Source organism: Myotis myotis, unplaced genomic scaffold, assembly GCF_014108235.1.
Source record: "Myotis myotis isolate mMyoMyo1 unplaced genomic scaffold, mMyoMyo1.p scaffold_m19_p_9, whole genome shotgun sequence".
NCBI lineage: Eukaryota > Metazoa > Chordata > Mammalia > Chiroptera > Vespertilionidae > Myotis > Myotis myotis.
This window is the reverse complement of record NW_023416401.1, coordinates 89,216,852-89,235,555: the sequence shown is the minus strand read 5'-3', so window position 1 is coordinate 89,235,555 and position 18,704 is coordinate 89,216,852. Positions and strand designations below refer to the sequence as shown.

The 18,704-nt window shown below is 47.6% G+C and overlaps 2 protein-coding genes across 2 annotated transcripts; both read left to right on the top strand.

Moving 5' to 3' along the window:
- Positions 1-3,498: 3,498 nt before the first annotated feature.
- On the top strand, positions 3,499-12,085 carry PRELID3B (PRELI domain containing 3B). The gene is made up of 6 exons (XM_036323068.1): positions 3,499-3,662; positions 8,188-8,356; positions 9,524-9,613; positions 10,278-10,348; positions 10,469-10,571; positions 11,937-12,085. Exons 1-6 carry the CDS (start codon positions 3,631-3,633, stop codon positions 12,054-12,056), a joined length of 585 nt encoding a protein of 194 aa, XP_036178961.1. The 5' UTR covers positions 3,499-3,630; the 3' UTR covers positions 12,057-12,085.
- Positions 12,086-14,855: 2,770 nt separating this feature from the next.
- On the top strand, positions 14,856-18,704 carry ATP5F1E (ATP synthase F1 subunit epsilon). Its single transcript, XM_036322118.1, has 3 exons — positions 14,856-15,014; positions 16,986-17,112; positions 18,554-18,704. The coding sequence occupies exons 1-2, from the start codon at positions 14,983-14,985 to the stop codon at positions 17,107-17,109; spliced, it is 156 nt and encodes a 51-aa protein (XP_036178011.1). The 5' UTR covers positions 14,856-14,982; the 3' UTR covers positions 17,110-17,112; positions 18,554-18,704.

The following is an 18,704-nucleotide window of genomic DNA, read 5'->3' as shown; positions in this document are numbered from 1 at the left end:
TGAGAGAACTTCTGTCCTCTAGGGAGGTGCTAATCTAGCCTTTGCCTGAGGCTATCCGGCAAATGCCTGTGTGCAGGGCTTGGGCGGGGCGGGTAGAACAGGATCAACAGGGTGGGCCGGAGAGAGCAGTTATGGCGGCTCTCAGTCCTGTCCCCAGGGGCTCTGCCTCTCTGAGTCCCAGCACCCGCTGCAAAGCTCAGAGAGAAAGCTGCACTCGCTCTGACCGAAGCCAGACAGTCCCGCTTCTCCCGTTTGAGTCTGGGTCCCTAAAGACTCGCCCGGATCTGGAGCTCAGAGTCTGCGACTCCCTCCCGATTGAAAACGCCAACCGCGCCCTCCGCCGCCAGCCCGCTCCGCGCACTCCGCACCTCAGAATTTGACTTCAGCACTGCGCCTCCTCTGAGTGTCCGTATGCGTTTCTCTTTCCTCCTAGTTGTAGGACTTCCACTCAGCCAGCATTCCTGTGGTTCTGGGTGATGTCCCTTCCGTTTTTTGGTTTCACTTTTGAAGTAGTTGTTCAAAGCAGCAAACTCCGGCGTTAACCTATGCCGCCATCTTGGTTCTCCCGTGACAACTCATTTTCGAGAACCACTGCTTTAGATGATTCTAAATGAGTCATGAGTCTCCAGGAGATAACGTATGTAGAGGTCTTGCTCTCCAATTGCAAGTACTGTACAAGGTGGTATTATTCCCACCTTGGGGACACACAGAAAAGATGCGTGGGTCCTAGATCCTCGTCCTTCCATGCCCCGTCCCCATCATTCCAGATGGGGTAAGTAAAACTGACTGACATAGTATGGGTAGAAGAAGGCAGGTGACATTTAACTTTCACGAAATCTTGAACTGGGGGGAGAAGGGGTGCAGAATAACATTCTGTAAAATAAACCAAGGAGGAATCCTGGATGGTGAAAGCTTTGTGGAGGCCAGGAATAACAGGTACAGGCTGTTCTGTGCTGAGGGTTCCTAGCCAGTGTTTTAACAACCAGCAATATTAACTTTACGTCTTAATCAAAGCGGAGGCACTCAGCAAGCCTCAAAGCATTACCTCCCCAAGAATTCACTCTAAGTATAATAGGGGTCTTTTTAAGTCCTGAGTACCACACATTACACTTAGCAGCTAGCCAACCATTTTCTTTCCTTCCTGCCTAATGTAATTTTTCTGGTTTTTTCTACATAAAGGATTTCAGGTATTTTTTTAAAAATGATTCTCCCTCCTAAATTAACCTGGCTTTTGTTTCTAACAATCAAATGAGCTAAGAAAATGAGTCAGTGCTTCTCACTAGCTTCTAAGTAACCAGATGTAAAGATTTTCCTCCACAGCCATCATTTGAAGTGTCAAATTTCTGATGGGGGTACAAGGTTGTTGGCTGGGGAGGGGGGGGGGGTCAGAAAAGGAAGGGCTTATCCTGAAAGTAGGGCCAGCCATTTGTCCACTAAACCAGGCTCCTCTGTGGATGAAGCCATGTGCATTGCCTCCTGCCCCCTCACTTCTTAGTCATTCATTCAATCATGGAACAAAAATTATTATGTAGGTACATGGTTATGTAAGTGCTCATTGAACAAGTCTGACAGGAGCCTCGCCCTCCAGGCCCTACAGTCTAATGGAAGTTCAACAGCTAAACGAGACTGTTTCAGTAATTAATTTATTCCCCAGATAATTATTGATTATGTTGTTTTTCAATAAGTAATCATTGAGCCTTTACTATAGGCAAGGTACTGAGAATCAGTGTTAGCAAGACAGGCAGGATCCGTGCCCTCAGGGGCTTAGGTTGAGGGGCAGTTAAACAAACGAGATGACCTCTGAGACGATGAACGCCCACTGAGAACAGTACAGCAGGTGTTGTGATGGAGGACCCAGGCTGGTTGTGATGGAGGGAAGACCCAGGCTGGTTGTGATGGAGGGAGGACCCAGGCTGGTTGTGATGGAGGGAGGACCCAGGGCTGGTTGTGATGGAGGGAGGACCCAGGCTGATTGTGATGGAGGGAGGACCCAGTGTTGGCTGTGATGGAGGGAGGACCCAGTGCTGGCTGTGATGGAGGGAGGACCCAGGGCTGGTTGTGATGGAGGACCCAGGGTGGCTGTGATGGAGGGAGGACCCAGGGTGGTTGTGATGGAGGGAGGACCCAGGGCTGGCTGTGATGAAGGGAGGACCCAGGGCTGGCTGTGATGGAGGGAGGACCCAGGGTGGTTGTGATGGAGGACCCAGGGTAGCTGTGATGGAAGGAGGACCCAGGGTAGTTGTGATGGAGGACCCAGGGTAGCTGTGATGGAGGGAGGACCCAGGCTGATTGTGATGGAGGGAGGACCCAGGGCTGGTTGTGATGGAGGGCCCAGGGCTGGCTGTGATGGTGGGAGGACCCAGGGTGGTTGTGATGGAGGGAGGACCCAGGGTGGCTGTGATGGAGGGCCCAGGGCTGGCTGTGATGGAGGGAGGACCCAGGGTGGTTGTGATGGAGGGAGGACCCAGGGTGGCTGTGATGGAGGGAGGACCCAGGGTGGCTGTGATGGAGGGAGGACCCAGGGTGGCTGTGATGGAGGGAGGACTCAGGCTGGTTGTGATGGAGGGAGGACCCAGGGTGGCTGTGATGGAGGGCCCAGGGCTGGCTGTGATGGAGGGCCCAGGGCTGGCTGTGATGGAGGGAGGACCCAGGGTGGCTGTGATGGAGGGAGGACCCAGGGTGGCTGTGATGGAGGGAGGACTCAGGCTGGTTGTGATGGAGGGAGGACCCAGGGTGGCTGTGATGGAGGGCCCATGGCTGGCTGTGATGGAGGGCCCAGGGCTGGCTGTGATGGAGGGAGGACCCAGGGTGGCTGTGATGGAGGGAGGACCCAGGCTGGTTGTGCTGGAGGGCCCAGGGCTGGGGATCTGCTGAGGAAGGGTGAGAAGGAGGGCCTCCCTGTAGGGTGACTTCTGCACAAGGGCCCTATGAACCCAGGCCCTCCGTCCTGTTCCACGGAGCACCCATGCCTCCTAACTGAACCTTCATGCAGACATTAACCGTACTGTCTGACGTTAGTTTCTCGTTGTCTACTTGTCTTCTTTCCCTCCAAGGTCTAACCCCTGGGAGGGCAGGTGGAAGCAGAGGTGACTGGTAGGCTGCCCGGATGCGTCTGGAGCCCCAATAGCATGGCCGAGACGGCGGTGGGAGGAATCGTCTAATGGCGCCAAGAACATTTGCTTAAGTCAAGGCGACAGGCCTGTCCGCGCCATTCGCTGGGCAGCTGCCCACAGGCCTCGCGACGCCAGGTGATGGTGGGCGGGGCGCCCGGGAACCCGCTGGGCCGGGCCCAAGGCTGCCCAGAGGTCAGCCTGCCCCGACGCCCTCGAGGGGGCGGGCCACCGGCCGCGCCTGCGCAGCACCACGGCCTCGCGGCGGCTCCCGGCGCTGCCCGGAACTGCGCCGACGCGGCGCCCGGCGCTAAGGGGCGGGGCTTGGTGGCGCCGCGCGGGAGGCCGGGGCCCAGCCCGGGCCGGGATAGGGCGGGGGCTCCGCGTCGGGACGTCCCGGCGTCGGGCCCGACGGCGCGTGCGCGCTGCGCGACCAGCGGAGGCGAGGGGGCAGGGCGGGGGCCGGTGCGGCCTCTTTGCCTCTTTGCGCCGCCGGGACGCCGCGCGGGCCGCCGGCACCATGAAGATTTGGACTTCGGAGCACGTCTTTGAGTAAGTTCGGGGCGTGGGACGGGCCGGTGGGGGGCGCGGGGCCGCTGTGGAGTGTGTGGGGGGAGGGGGAGGGGGGCAGGTTGGGCCCGAAGTGGCGGCGAGGTCGAGGCGCCCCGCAGGAAGCTTCCCGGCGTCGGGCCGAGTTGGGGAGCTGGCCCTGAGCCCCACGGGGTTCTGGGGGCGCCCGCGCGGCCCTGCTCCCGGGAATGGCCCCTAGGACGTCCCGGCCCCGCCGCCGCCCCGCCGGGAGGGGGCCAGAGGCGGGGCACCTGCGGCCGGCCCCCGGGTGGCGGGAGCGTCGCCCAACACGAGTTCCTGGACGACACTCGGGCGAGCGGCCCCCCACTTGGACCCCCGGCTTCCAAAGCCGGGACGCGGCCCGGGGACCCCGAGGGCGTGTGGGCTGGGCCGAGAGCCCCGGGCGGCCCCGCCACCGCCGGGGTGGAGTCTCACGTCGGAATGCGACTGGACGAGCGCCGGCGACCTGGAGCGACACTTCCGGCAGCTCGAGGCCGGGAGGAGCTGCGGGGTCGGAGTCCGGGTGCCGCGCCGCCTCCTGCGCGCCCGGTGACCTCGGCCCCCTCCGCCGGGGACGCCGAGGGCGAGGGTGGGCGGGGCCTCGGGGGCCGCCCTCGGGGACGGCCTGGGTTGCCGAAATGGTCAGGGCCGGAGGGAATGGCCTGGGGCCGCAGGTGTTGGGAACTAAACCTCCTTCTGGGTGTCGGACTCCACGCACGAAAGAACCGCACGCCACGCGTGTAGTCAGCGGGTCTGCCGTCGCCGGAAGGGCCTCGGCCCGAGCTGCCTGCCGCGATCCTGCCGAGGAGCCACGTTGTTTTAGCTCTCATAGCTTTGCAGTGTGCTTTAGTTTCACTGTCTGATGAACAGTGTTCCCGAGGGCAGTTTTAAAAGAAGTTGTAGTGCTCGCTTCGGCAGCACATATACTAAAATAAAACAAACAAAAGAGAAGTTGTAAACTTATGACCTGCTCGGAGCCCGCTGGGCCCTGGAAGCGTGGGGTGTTGGAGTCGCAAGAAGATTTATTTTCTTCCTGGTTGGTTAGGGTTCCGGGGGCAGAGACCCTGTGGTCCTAGTCTTTCTGATCTTCCCCCGCCGGGACACAACCTTCACTGCTCCGTCGGCCCTCGGCTCCGGGGGTGATCCTCTGCCGGGCTTCAGGGCGTCCATTGCTGGGACTGCGCCTCCTTAGGACGTTCTTCTCTGTCTCCCCTAACACCCTGTTCCCTGGCTTGTCCCCAGCCGCTCTCTGCCCTTTTTTCTTTTTTTCTTTTTTTTAAAAATATATTTTATTGATTTTTTACAGAGAGGAAGGGAGAGAGATAGATAGTTAGAAACATCGATGAGAGAGAAACATCGATCAGCTGCCTCCTGCACACTCCCCACTGGGGATGTGCCCACAACCAAGGGACATGCCCTTGACCGGAATCGAACCCAGGACCCTTCAGTCCGCAGGCTGACTCTATCCACCAAGCCAAACCGGTTACGGCAGCCCTTTTTTCTTTAATGTTTCCAACGTTCCCTTTCGGTGTCAGTATTGAGTGAGATTCTGTTGTCGGCCTTCTTGTCTAGCATTTTATCAGTGATTCTTAATCTTTATTTTTCTCTTTTTGCCACAGACTTCTCTGGGATTTGAGGAAATCTCTGGGGCCCTCCTCCCAGAAGACAGACATGTTCACGTAAAAGCTGTACATGTCCTGGGAGAAGAAGTCCTGATCCTGACTCTATCCAGATACTCAGGGCTTTTCCATCGTGGTCCTAGCTGATTTGTACACACTTAGGGCACCACAATCCGTACCTTGGGTCCCACCAGTCTTGAACTTCTCATCCTTACTTTCCTGTCCTACCAGACATCTCTACTCACCTGTCCCATGGGCTCTTCAAACTCAGCATACCTGAAATTAAAGTCATTGTCTCCCAGTAATCTTAGACCACTTCCCTACGTATCTAACTTCAGGATGATCCAATCTAATAACAATGTCTAAGGCAGCGGTTCTCAACCTGTGGGTCACGGGTCTCGACCCCTTTGGCGGTTGAACAACCCTTTCACAGGAGTCGCCTAAGACCATCCTGCATATCAGATATTTAAATTATGATTCATAACAGTAGCAACATTACAGTTATGAAGTAGCAACGAACGTAATTTTTTGGTTGGGTCACAACATGAGGAACTGTGTTTAAAGGGCCAGAAGGTTGAGAACCACTGGTCTAAGGCCTTATTCTGTGTCATACCCATCTTTGGTTTCCCACACTTCCTTCTGAGGCCTAGCATGTAGTTGGTATCCAGTTGTGAAGTCATTCATTGGCTCCTTCAGCAGCTGTGAATGCCCACACTGCACCTACCAGGCACTGTTCTTGGGATTGGCAGAATTTGTTGTTGCTTCAGTGGAGTTGCAGTGTCTCCCACCTCATTTTATAGGTGAAGAAATTGGACAGGTCAGTAAGCCACCACAGGTTCTCCGGACTGCCCTTTGGTGCTATGAGTATCTTCCAGTGTGAGGTCTTCTCACATAATTACACTGAGACAGTTAAAATTAATTGCAGGAAGACTGCATCATAATAGGCCTCCTTTGTAGTGTTTGAGCTAGTTCTATTTCATAAAGCAGTCTTAGTTCAAGCAAGTCAATGTGGGTGTTTTCCAGTTGGCTCAGAGAGGAGAGAAGGCCTAAATTACAAATATTGTATAACCACCCCGAAGCCATGCAATTATTCATTTTTTTGGGAGGGATGAGGTAAAGAGTTAAGTGCAAGGAAGCTAGCTGACCATGGTATGGGGCTAGATGGAGTCAGGGAAAGGGTTTGTCCAGTGTTCATTTTAGATAGTTGCTTGTCCTGTATCACTCCTATTTTTGAGGGCTATTTAGATTAATAAAATATCTCCACTTACATAACTGCATTGATTGCGGAGTAAGGCCTGATATTAAAGATAGAATGAGATTCATTTATTTAATATGGTAGCAAAAATTAAAACATCTTATATAGCCCTATCCGGTTTGGCTCAATGGATAGAGCATCAGCCTGCGAACTGAAGGGCCCCAGGTTCGATTCCGGTCAAGGGCATGTACCTTGGTTGTGGGCACATCCCCAATAGGGGGTGTGCAGGAGACAGCTGATCAATGTTTTTCTCTCATCGATGTTTCTAACTCTCTATCCCTTTCCCTTCCTCTCTGTAAAAAATCAATAAAATATATTTAAAAAAATAAAATAAAACATCCTATATAATGAAAGCCTAATATGCAAATCGACCAAATGGCAGAATGACCGGTTGGCGGGGGGTTGGGGCCGGCAAGCGGGCAGCGCCAGGCCAGCCAAGGCAGATGCCAGTGGGCAGAGGGAGGGGATGGTGATCGGGGGACAGTGGTGACCAGGCAGTGGGGTGCGGGGCCAGGCTTGCACCAGGCAGCACCATTCCCCCGATTGGCCCACCCATCACCTCCCACAGAGGGAGGCCAGACTGTGGTTTAGGCCCGCTCCCCGCCAGTGGGACATCCCCCAAGGGCTCCCGGACTGTGAGAGGGCCCAGGCCAGACTGAGGGGACCCTCCCCCCCCCCCGCCCCCCCAACAAGTGCACAAATTTTCATGCACCAGGCCTCTAGTTACAAATAATGTCACTGGTTGTCCAGGGTTTTGAGATTTTCCTTCTGTCGATGTGAAGTAGTTGTCAGACTTGGCTCTCTGAAAGTTAAGTCACCTTTCATATTCAGTGTAGTTAATGAGGGCTCCTTTGAAAAGGATGTCTTTTGTACAGCCTCCTATTCACATAAGTTGTAGAGTGAACGAATGTACATCACGTTTGAATCACCAGGCACATGTGCTTTCTCAAGAGATGAAGATGCTGCAGGTTCCGTTTCAATCCTAGAAGATAAGCAAATCTTATTTTATTAAGAAATAGCATATTAGCAGCATCTTAAAAACATTTTATTATCTTTTCAAAGCCAACCAGAACCACTCTTGGGAGCAAAGCAATGGATCAAGATTGACTGGAGGGGGTCACTGTTGTTTATTACCTTAATGTAGAGAAAAATACATTTTTAAATCAGTAATGTTTTTAATCTTTGTAATCACTGTAAGAATTTACAGAGCAAATAAGGTCTTTACTCTTGTTACTTTGTAGCTTTGTATACTTGGGGTCAGACAAAAAAGATAAATGGAATAATTTTTGTTGCTTGATTCTGTAGAATATAATTTTTATGAATTTGGTTCCTAGAAACAAAATTTACATGTGAAAGTAGACATGGGTAAATAGAAAAGATTATTTAAGAACCTGTACTGTGATGTTCCGTAGGCTATTTTAATCTTTATAGAAATCAATTGTACCATATAACCTGTGCTGAAAAAAGACTAAAATGTATATTTTTAAAATTTAGATTGAGCCCCTAAACTCATCTTTTGAGAAAATTTTCCCTAGGTATATTAAACTTCAATTGCAAAGAATAATTCGATGGGTTATAAAATGCTTAATTTAAAGGTATATTTTTAAATGTTTGATTGTGCTTTATGTTGCAGCCACCCATGGGAAACTGTTACAACAGCCGCAATGCAGAAATATCCAAACCCTATGAACCCAAGCGTGGTTGGAGTCGATGTATTGGACAGACATGTAGATCCTTCTGGAAAGTTGCACAGCCATAGACTGCTCAGCACAGAGTGGGGCCTACCTTCCATTGTGAAATCTGTAAGTGTGTCTTTATTCCTGCAGAAATGTGACTGCTGGGGAGAAGTTTTCCAAACCACATTATAATTTCAAATAGGCTGTGGGAGCAGATTCTGAATGTCATTTTTTCATCAGTTCAAATTGTATTATAATAAACTTGACTTATGAGTGTATAATGAATTGGAAATATTATTACAGTCTTCATGAAGGCACCTGATAAAACTTTCTGAAGGAAGCCAGCTAATGCTCTGTAGTTTAAAATGAGGAATATCCTACTTTTCCTGTTTTTGCCAGCAACTTGAGACCAACAGTAAGATTTGGAAGTAATGGTTTGGTGGGGATTGTTAGCTGACAGTTGTGTGGTCAGTGGTGGTTCGTGCACATGAAGAGAACAGCATTTTCTTGGCCTTGCTGTTGCCACATTGTTCCAAGATCTGGGCCTCCTCTCCATACATTCCAAAACAGAGTTCTATTCAGTTTCAAGCAAGCAGGCTTTAGTGACTCAATTTAACCAGTAAGAAACTGGAATGCCAGTTTATAGTGTGGGAAACTCTGGTATGATAAGTGGGTGCAGTTTTTAGTAGAAGTTCCCTTTCTAGAAGGTAAACAAAAGTACACCGTTTGCAACAGGAAAGCACTGATTGCTTCCTTTGTACAAACCACTGCATTAGGTAATGGGGGCCCAGAAATGAGTAGATTGGGTGATTGGCTTGGGGCACAGGGAGTGACACTCACTGGGTGTGATGTCCTCCTTCATGACATGACTGTTTCCTGCCTGGAGAGTCTCCTTTGGATGGCTCTAGGGAAGTGCTGACTGGTGCTCTGAGCGCTCCTTGTTCCAGATGCCATGTTTCCCAGACCCTCTGAGTCCCAGTTTCAGCCCCTGCTCCTTGGTCATTGGCAGGTCCAGCATCCGTCATCACTGCAGTGGCTCAGTGGGCTGCTTGCTCATTGCCTCTGGGGAGGGTGTTGGGTGGCGTCTCATCTTATCCATGGGGTGTGAATTCCTGGTATCTCAGATGGGCCTCCTTTCTGACCTTTGTCTGATGCCTCATGGATTTGTTTTGTTTTTTACAAAACAGATTTTTGGTTCAAGACATTAACACATTTTACTTTCAAATAAAATATTGATACACTTGTTAAGAAATCCTTCCTCCTCTGATTACTAATTGTGGATGTTTTATTTAGCTGATTGGTGCGGCAAGAACCAAAACATATGTGCAAGAACATTCTGTAGTTGATCCTGTAGAGAAAACAATGGAACTTAAATCCACTAATGTAAGTTTTGGCTTCCTTTTGTCTTATTTTAAACTATTTGGCCTAAGGTTCTGTCACTCCTAGTGTTGAAGAGATGAATCTAGCTCTGTGTGGGCGCTGAAGCAGTCAGCACTCACATGCTCTGCTGCCTTTGCCTTTTTGCAGCTTAGCCTCACCACTCAATGAGCCTACTTAGCATTTCTAGCGGCTAGCACTCAGTAAAATGACTTGGGATTCTGTGTGTTAGTACTCTTATAATGCTTTTGTCAAATTTACTTTTTTTTTTTTTAATATATTTTATTGATTTTTCACAGAGAGGAAGGGAGAGAGAGAGTTAGAAACATCGATGAGAGAGGAACATCGATCAGCTGCCTCCTGCACATCTCCCACTGGGGGATGTGCCCGCAACCCAGGTACATGCCCTTGACCGGAATTGAACCTGGGACCTTTCAGTCCGCAAGCCGACGCTCTATCCACTGAGCCAAACCGGTTTCGGCAAATTTACTATTTTTAATAAAAAGTAAGAATGAATGAAATTTAAATTTTGTCTGCACAGTAATATCAAAGTGGTTTATTTGTTCTTGTTCTGTATACAAAATTTGGGTTTGTGACTTAATTTCGGAAATGTTTTTAATCCTGGTTTCCCACATGAACTGAATTTTTTTTTTTTTTTTAATTTCTATAGATTTCATTTACAAATATGGTTTCAGTAGATGAGAGACTTATATATAAACCACATCCTCAGGACCCAGAAAGGTAAGTAACAAAATGGTTTAACAAACTTATTTTACAGGTGTTTTAATTCTTTTACCAAATATTATTTTTAAAAATGAAAGTTAGATCATTCTGAAACTGTGTGAATTTGTTTTGTTCCAGAACTGTTTTGACTCAAGAGGCCATCATCACTGTGAAAGGAGTGAGCCTCAGTAGTTACCTGGAAGGGCTGATGGCGAGCACAATATCTTCAAATGCTAGTAAAGTACGTGAGGCTGCCCCCTGGTTACTGTTATTCCTGGGTTTTGTTTTGGAAGAGCTTAGCAGTGAGCATGTGTTTGTCCTCACAAGCCAATTTTCAGCCATGATACAATGAGAATCCATGCGAGCTGTACTTGCATAGACTCTGGGGCCCAGCACAGCTGGGTGTCCAGGCCCAATCTCTAACTCTTAGCAGCCTTGCTCAGTTAAGTTAACCTTTCTATGCCTTAGTTTACCATCTATGAAGTGGAGGTTAACTGTCCATCTCACAGGGGTAGGCATGAAGAGTTAGAGATAACATGGAAAGTGTGTGGCCCAGGGCCCAGCATGTGGGAAATACTTGATTACGTGGCACCATGTCGTTTAAAGCACCAATTCTCAACCTTTTTTCATTATCAATTCCCCCGTCCCAGATCCATTTTAGACATCTTTTTCTGATCACCCTACCCTGTGTAGTTGATAGATAATGCTTTATACATAAAAAGGTAGATTTTTTCCACCAACCCAGCTAATTTTTGCCCCATTGAGAACACATGATTTAAACTAAGTTTAGAGAAAAGGATGCTTAGTGCACTGTTCTATAACACTTAATGTAATCATTCAGTAGTCAGAAGATATTCATAGACAGACACCGCTCTGTTCCAGAGTACGAGGCTAGACTGGGGATACATCTGGAAATAAAAAAATGTGTTCCCTGCCTTGTAGAACTAAGAAAGGCAATGTTCATTGCAGTGTATCGTTAGAAAAGGAAAAGTGCAGGAAGGTATAAGAGTGTTTAATGTGTATTCGGTGGGTGATGGTGACAGCTGCATGAGGGGTGCCATGGTTGTGAGGGATGTGCAGGTCCTCTGCACACTCAGACAGGAGCTGAGTGTGCAAGGCCCTGAGGCAGGAAAAATGAAGTGCTGCTGCTGTTTCTCCTTACGGAACTGCACAGAGCATAGTGTGCCAGGAGAGAATGATTGAGGAAGCCAGGGACCAGATCTCTCAGGATTTTGGTTTAAATCTTTGGTTTAGCACTTACATAGGATCCTGGTTTCAAATACATAAGAAGAAAAAGGGGGTTTGGCTTCACCCCCAAAAAGGTCACTACTCTAATCATGAAATAAATGAAACGTCACTGTCACTTGATTATAGATTCTTTGGAGAACATCTTTTGCATACAAAATAAAAATCAGTTTATGGAGCAAGTCAGTTGCTCAAGGCATTTGTTATTTGGTAAATAACATCAGGAAGAAGCAGCAAATGATCTGTCCTGGTGAGGTTTAGTTAGACTTGTAATGCCCCCTGCTACTTCCTTGTGTTCCATTTATTTGATAGATGCCTTTGGTCTCACTCAGTAACAGTAAATGTATTGGATTTTTTTAAGGGCCGAGAAGCAATGGAATGGGTAATACATAAATTAAATGCTGAGATTGAAGAATTGACGGCTTCAGCAGGAGGAAGCATAAGGACGCCAATGGCGGCAGCAGCATTTGTAGAGAAATGATGAAAGTTGGTATACAACACCCAGTCCCCCAGATCTCTACTGGCTGGCATTATATTTATTGTTATTTAAAAAATACATTAAAAAATTATATTTTAGGTAGAATTTTTTTTTTTAGTAAGCCAAAGAAAGGGTATGTAACTTGATCAAAACAAGGAGGTATGGTGTTTCTAAATAACGGAGCATCTGAAATTACTAGTGTAGTTTGAAATGACTCTGGTTTTGAAGATTCCATAGTTATGTGAGAATTTAACAATTTTTGAAAGGTACTTGGAAATTGGTGTTAGCCTATTGTCTCCTTCAGGTTGAATTTTAAAGCTTTTCATGCATTGGAACTCTACCTGGCTTTGGACCAACCCCAGGACAAAGCAGAGCCACCTCCAATAGACACAATTGTTCTGCTGTGGGAAACTTCAAGAGGGAATTCACTTTCAAAGGAGAAACTGTACAGTTTTAAAAGATATAAATTTGTATAAAATAACTTGCTCTGCTTGCTATAAACCACCATTAAAAACCACAGTGTTTTAATTTGGTACGTAAATGAAATTTTTTGGAGTTAAAATTATCACTCAAGTAATATATAACTGCATCTTTACTCTATGAAAGAGTACTGTATTGATTTGCCGAAGTTCTGTAACTTAGTGAAGATACTACCTTCCATGGATTTGTACTTTATGACCTATGTGCCGTATTGTGGGCTGGTCATGTGAACTGAAAAAATAAAGTCATTACCGAAATTTTCCAGCACTCTGAACTTAAACAGAAGAGCAGCTGTTCACATCTTTTAGCATTTCACATTTGTCTGACTTGTAAATTGCCATGTGTCAGAATTATGGTTCTGTAATTGCTAAAATATGATCTGCCAGGTTATTTGAATATAATTACTTTTTGAAGTAATTGTGACCACAGAACATCTTTTTTACATGAGGAGCTGTACATCACTTGAAATTGCCTAAATGATGTCTTATCTGGGGTACAAATCCCAGGTACCTACTGTTTTTAATAATATGGTGCCACTGAAGGGGTAGAGGTAGAAAGGGGGAGAAAGGCATTGGCCTAAGATAACCACTACATGAATTGCTTTGTGATTTTTATTTATGGGGAATCCTCATTTTGGGAGCCAAAGGGCCACTGCACTCAGAAAAACAATCCAGTAAATGTATTTTGTCTCATATTTTGTAGCAGTTAATTATCAACCATTAAAAAATATCTTTGATACTTGAAACTGTTGCTTATAGAGTATTTTTGTTAAAAGGTGATTAGCTCTTGCATTTAACAATGCTTAATGTGATCAACTTCTAGTCAGGTTTCCTATAAAAGAAACCAGGTAATATATGTACATAAACCACAGAAATAGTATACCAAACTATTTAAAAATTAGTGTTTTCTACTTAAATTATTGTTTAGCTTAAGACTTCTTGGGGCATTTGTAAAAACAAGTGAAATTCAATAAGGTTTTTGATTATTTTTGTAACCAGAGATAGTTTTTACAATTGAAATAACATTTCAGCTAAACAAAACATTGCTAAGTACTGATTTTTTATTAATAGTTGCCTTCTATGCCCTAGCTGGTTTGGCTCAGTGGATAAGTGTCAGCCTGTGGAGTGAATAGTCCCAGGTTTGATTCCAGTTGGGGGCATATGCCTGGGTTGCCGAATTGATCCCCAGTGAGGGCATGCAGGAGACAGCTGGTCAAGGATTCTCTTTCATCACTGATGTTTCTCTCCCTTCCTCTCTAAAATCAATATATATATAAATATATATATTTTAAAGTTGCCTTTCTGTAAATTATACTTGTTCTGAAAAAGGTGTAATGAATGCACTGATAAAAAAGGTTTCTTAAGTTTTAGTCTGTTCGATTTTGTTTTAGTGAGAGCTAATGATAAAATTCTCTAAATTTTTATTTTCCTGTGTAATTACTCCTTTCATTTAAATAGCTGGTAGTTTATGGCTTTTACCTGTAAAGATAGAGATGCACAGCAAGCAAATACATTTGAGAGGACTACACTGGAAGTGTTCATCAAATAGACTCTTGGATTAGGAGCATCTTATCCTATTTAATATTAAAAGTGGATTTTACACTAAGAACCTTTCTTAATAAAAACTTTATGGTTTTTCCTGATTATAATTCTTTTTATATTTTTACTGATTTCAGATGAAGGGAGAGGAAGAGATAGAAACATCAATGATGAGAAGCATTGATCAGCTACCTCCTGCAGGCCCCCACAACCCCTGCATGTGCCCTGACAGTTTAAACTGTGATCCCGGCTCATAGGTCTGTGCTCAATCATTGAGTCACACCGGCCGGCCTGGTTATAATTTCTTAAATGTAAATAGCAGAGTAAATTTTTTTTCCTCCTAAGAATACACTTGTCAGGGCTGTATCCCAGCTCTGCTGAGATGGGTTTTCCACGTGTCTGGGGATCTCCCCCCTTTTGCAGACAGCACAGGTTTCCCTAAGACTCAGGGAGATGTACGGCTGGTCACTTGTTCCTGAAATTCGAGGGTTCCCCCCGGCCCCCGTGGGGTGCACCCCCCACCCGCCACCGCTTCGCATCTCCCGTCCCCAAACCACGCGGCCGAGCGTTCCCTCCAGCTCCGCTTGCCAAAGCCGGGAACTACGGAAGCCCGCGGGGCACAAGCTCATCACTCGCCGAGCCAATCACGAGGCGTAGCCGGCCAGCCTGCCAGGCGATTGGCATTCGTGGCCCGTGCCGCACGCTCCCATTGGCTCTCGGTGCCGGGATCTACGGCGGGACAGCGGAGGCTCTTCGAAAATGCCGGGCGGGGCCGAGCGGCTGGATTGGCAGGCCGGGGCCCCGCCCCTTCCGCTTCTCAGGCCTGACCTTCCGGCCGCTGGGTCGCGCGCGGAGCCGACATTGAGGCGTCCTCACGATTCGGTCCGACCGTCCCCCCCTTTCGCGGCATCATGGTGGCCTACTGGCGACAGGCTGGACTCAGGTGGGCCCGGGCCTCGGGAGGGGAGCTCGGGGCGGCCGGGTCAGAGGTCACGCGGGCGCCTGGGGGTCGGGAGGCGAGCGCGCCCAAGATGGCGGCATTCCGGGGCTTAGGGCCGGCCGGCTGCTGCTGGGAGCGGGCGCAGCCTCGTGGGGGCCGCGCGCGCGAGCACCTGCGCGCCTACGTGGGGTGCAGCCCCGCCCCCGGCGCGACGCCCCCCAGAGACGGCGGCTCTCAGCGCAGGTCCTTTGCCCTTCTCACGACATCGGTTGTCAAAGTAGCAGGTGACAAACAACGTGGGAGCTGGAAGATTGGGGGACAGCCCTCTGGATGTGGCCACTGCCAGTCGTTTCTGGGTTTGCCTTCCAGCATCCAATTGGGGCCCTTGACGATGGTGCACACTTTGTATGTTTATGGTACATTAACTACGTTGCTCTTACCTGCAGAGAGCCCTGCGCACAGGTGGCGGTGGCTCCTGGACGCTCCATGCGGAACCCGTTTGAGGACATAGCAGCTAGTGTCCCGGGGAGGACCCCTCTGGGTGCTGGGTGCCCGGTTCCTCCTCGTTCCTCTGGCCCGAGGGACACACCTGTTCACCTGTCCGGATAAAGTAGCACCTCCTAGTGGCGCCCGTGGGTGGAGGCTGGGAGACGCCCCAGCAGCCCCAGACCGCCTGACTGCAGAACTGGGAGGAGGGTAGTCCCAGGAATGGGCACCGTTTATTAACACGTTAAGCCCCATGTCAGTCCCTGTGACTGACACCACACTTTCCGTGTGAAGCACCTACTGTGTGCGGGAAGGGGTGACTCATGCTTTTCACACTTTGTCTCGCCTCCGCCCACCCACAGGTGGGGCGAGTGTAATTACCCGTCTGTCTTATTCTATTGTTTCTCTGGGTGAATAAACGAGCTGAAAGATTGAACAGCCTGAAGGTCACCCAATTAGTAAGAGTGGAAGCAGGCATTGGAACGCCTACCTCTTGGCCAAAAAAAAAACCCTAATCTGAAAACATGAGAAAATAGACAGCATCGCTCCCCCCTCACCCCCCTTCCTGTTTTCAAAAAGTGTACACGTGAGCTGACATCTTGAAAATAAGATGTTGATGGGCGTCCATCTACCAAACAGGAAGCAGGCTGTTAGACATTTTGCTAGAATTGATGATATTCTCAAAGGACTGGTGCAGTTTAATTTGGAAACCTTGATTGGGAAGTATGTTTAATGGCAGAATTGTGAAACAGGATCCAGTATTCTCAGGAAAACCTTTAAATAATTAATCACAGGGAGAACTTTTAATTCAAAATAGTTTTTTTCTCTTTTAATTATACATACTTTACCTTGTCGGAATAATATAAAAAGTTTCAAGTAGAGAAATTGGAGGGAATCCCTCATGTTATAGACTCCATTAACATTTTGGACTGCTTCTTGTGCTATGGGATTTAAAAAAAAAATATATATATATATATATATATATATGCATATTTTATTTTTTAATATATTTTTATTGATTTAAGGGAGAGGGAGATAGAAACATCAGTGATGAGAGATACTCATTGATCAGCTGTCTCTTGCACGCTCCACACTGGGGATCGAGCCCACAACCCAGGCATGTGCCCTGGCCAGGAATGGAACCATGACCTCCTGGTTCATAGGCCAAGCTCAGCCACCGAGCCACGCCAGCCAAGCTGTGCATCTTTTATTTTAAGTTAATATGTATTAAAGAGGGGAAAACAACATAAAGTACAAAAACAAAAGCCCACCCATCCTATCACCAGTGAAGACTCTGGTATATTTCTTCCTGGTCTTCTTTTTCTTTGTATGGATTCCTGTTGGCATTGTCATTTCTAAATCTAGTTCTGTAATAATGGACCCTCAAACCAAAGTTAAAAATATAGGAAGAAAAAGAAAACCAGTTACACAACCAATCTGGCTGGTTCCTTGATAATTAACTCTGGATCGTCTCTCATTTTCTCCCAGCTACATCCGCTACTCCCAGATCTGTGCCAAAGCAGTGCGGGATGCACTGAAGGCTGAATTCAAAGCAAGCGCCGAGAAGACTTCCAGCAGCAGCGTCAAAATTGTGAAAGTGAAGAAGGAATAATGTGTAAGTTCTGATTGAGTTAGAAGAGGTGCATCTTAAATTTTGAGAGTACTTTAAAAAAAAGTAATTTTACTTTTGAACTTGTCCCATTTTTGGCCAATTAGTCCATGTAGGAGTTGGTGGGATAATAATGTAAAGCATACGGGTTATACAAGTCCCTTGGCAAATCAAAGAATGTCGTCTGGGGCCCTGACAAGCAGAAGCAATTGGCACATTGATTTTCAGCTCATTTAGGCGTGCTTAGGTAGAGATCCATCTCATTTTAATTAAACTTGTTTCATTTGCACAAAGTCAAATAATCTGGTGGATAAACTGCCCATTTTTGTAATTGCTGTTGGCGTTACATAAGAGTTCAGGAGCTTGAAAAATTATAGTTCTTTGTGTTTTTCTTTCCCCCACACCTGCTAATGTTCTCACATAGCACTGCCTAATGAAGGGCTGCAAGTGCAAGGGTCCTGCCATGTATCAGGCAGGAGAATCTGCAAGGCCCTGCAGTGAGCCTGCTTTGCCGAATGTGCTGTGCTCTCTGGGGGTCTGGCCACTGCACTTCTCCAAAGATGATGGCAGTGATAAGTTCCCTTCTGCACAGCACAAGACAGTTCTGTACATCGGATCAGTCAGACCTTTGTGCTCTGAACTTCTAAAGTGATTTGCTCTAAAAACCACTTTTTTGAACATTCTTATTTCAAAGATAAGTGAAGTAAATTACCAGAGAGATGTTTCCCAGATTTCGTTTTCTTGTTTTGCTTTTCAAAAAGCTTCCGACCCGCAGTAGCAGGGAAATGTGATAAATATTAATCCTTTGGCAGCTTGTGGTTATGAGCAATTTTACTTATTGGAACTGTCTCCCCTAAGCGCTTCTCATTTTCATTTTGAATTAGTAAATATTTTATTAGCAGTCTAGAGATACAGTGTTTTGAATTTAGTCCTTTTTCTGGGGGCTCTCTGTATGATCTCATAATTCTGAGTGATGATAGCAGGTTTATGTGGGGTTGTTTTGTCTTTAACAGTGAGCTAACTTACAGAGTCACAGCCCTGCTCTGCAGCGTAGGCTAGCCTAGACTCTAGCCAAACCCCGGGTCTCACCCCCATGACCTTGTGATATCCTTGGGTCAGGAAGCAGCGTCCGGATCCGGAAAAAAAACGTTGGCCATTCTCTGTATGTCCTGCAGGGGATTGGGCCCCCACCCCCTCAGCACAGGGGGTTTCAGTGTCTTTTAAAGGCAGTTTCTTGATTGCTGGGCAAGGCTTTGCTTTTACTTAGGGAAGTAAGTGCCTGTTGAGCTAAGGCCCTGCCAAGAGCCAAGGCTCCTCCTCAGCCGAGGGCACTGAAGCCACCGTTACGTTACGTAATTCACTGTAAGGAGGTTATTTCCCCATTCGTGTTGGGGTTTCAAGAAAACACAGAGGACTGGCAACGTCTGCATTTTCTTTTTTCTCCTAGACCCTGACTAAAGCTTGACTGCTACATTTTCAAGGTGAAGATGTGTGGGCACAGGTTATGGCAGATTGAAAACGATCGCACTTCATGGGGAAAGTAACGCCTGTCTTGTTGATGGATTGACATTGCCAATAAACTGAAACATGCTCCCCTC

Bases quoted from the DNA above. Each gene is read 5' to 3' on its own strand.
- ATP5F1E (XM_036322118.1), top strand. From the start codon at position 14,983: ATGGTGGCCTACTGGCGACAGGCTGGACTCAG. The intron at 15,015-16,985 runs GTGGGCCCGGGC...ATTTTCTCCCAG, and splicing joins TGGCGACAGGCTGGACTCAG to CTACATCCGCTACTCCCAGA.
- PRELID3B (XM_036323068.1), top strand. From the start codon at position 3,631: ATGAAGATTTGGACTTCGGAGCACGTCTTTGA. The intron at 3,663-8,187 runs GTAAGTTCGGGG...TTTATGTTGCAG, and splicing joins ACTTCGGAGCACGTCTTTGA to CCACCCATGGGAAACTGTTA. The intron at 8,357-9,523 runs GTAAGTGTGTCT...TGTTTTATTTAG, and splicing joins TACCTTCCATTGTGAAATCT to CTGATTGGTGCGGCAAGAAC.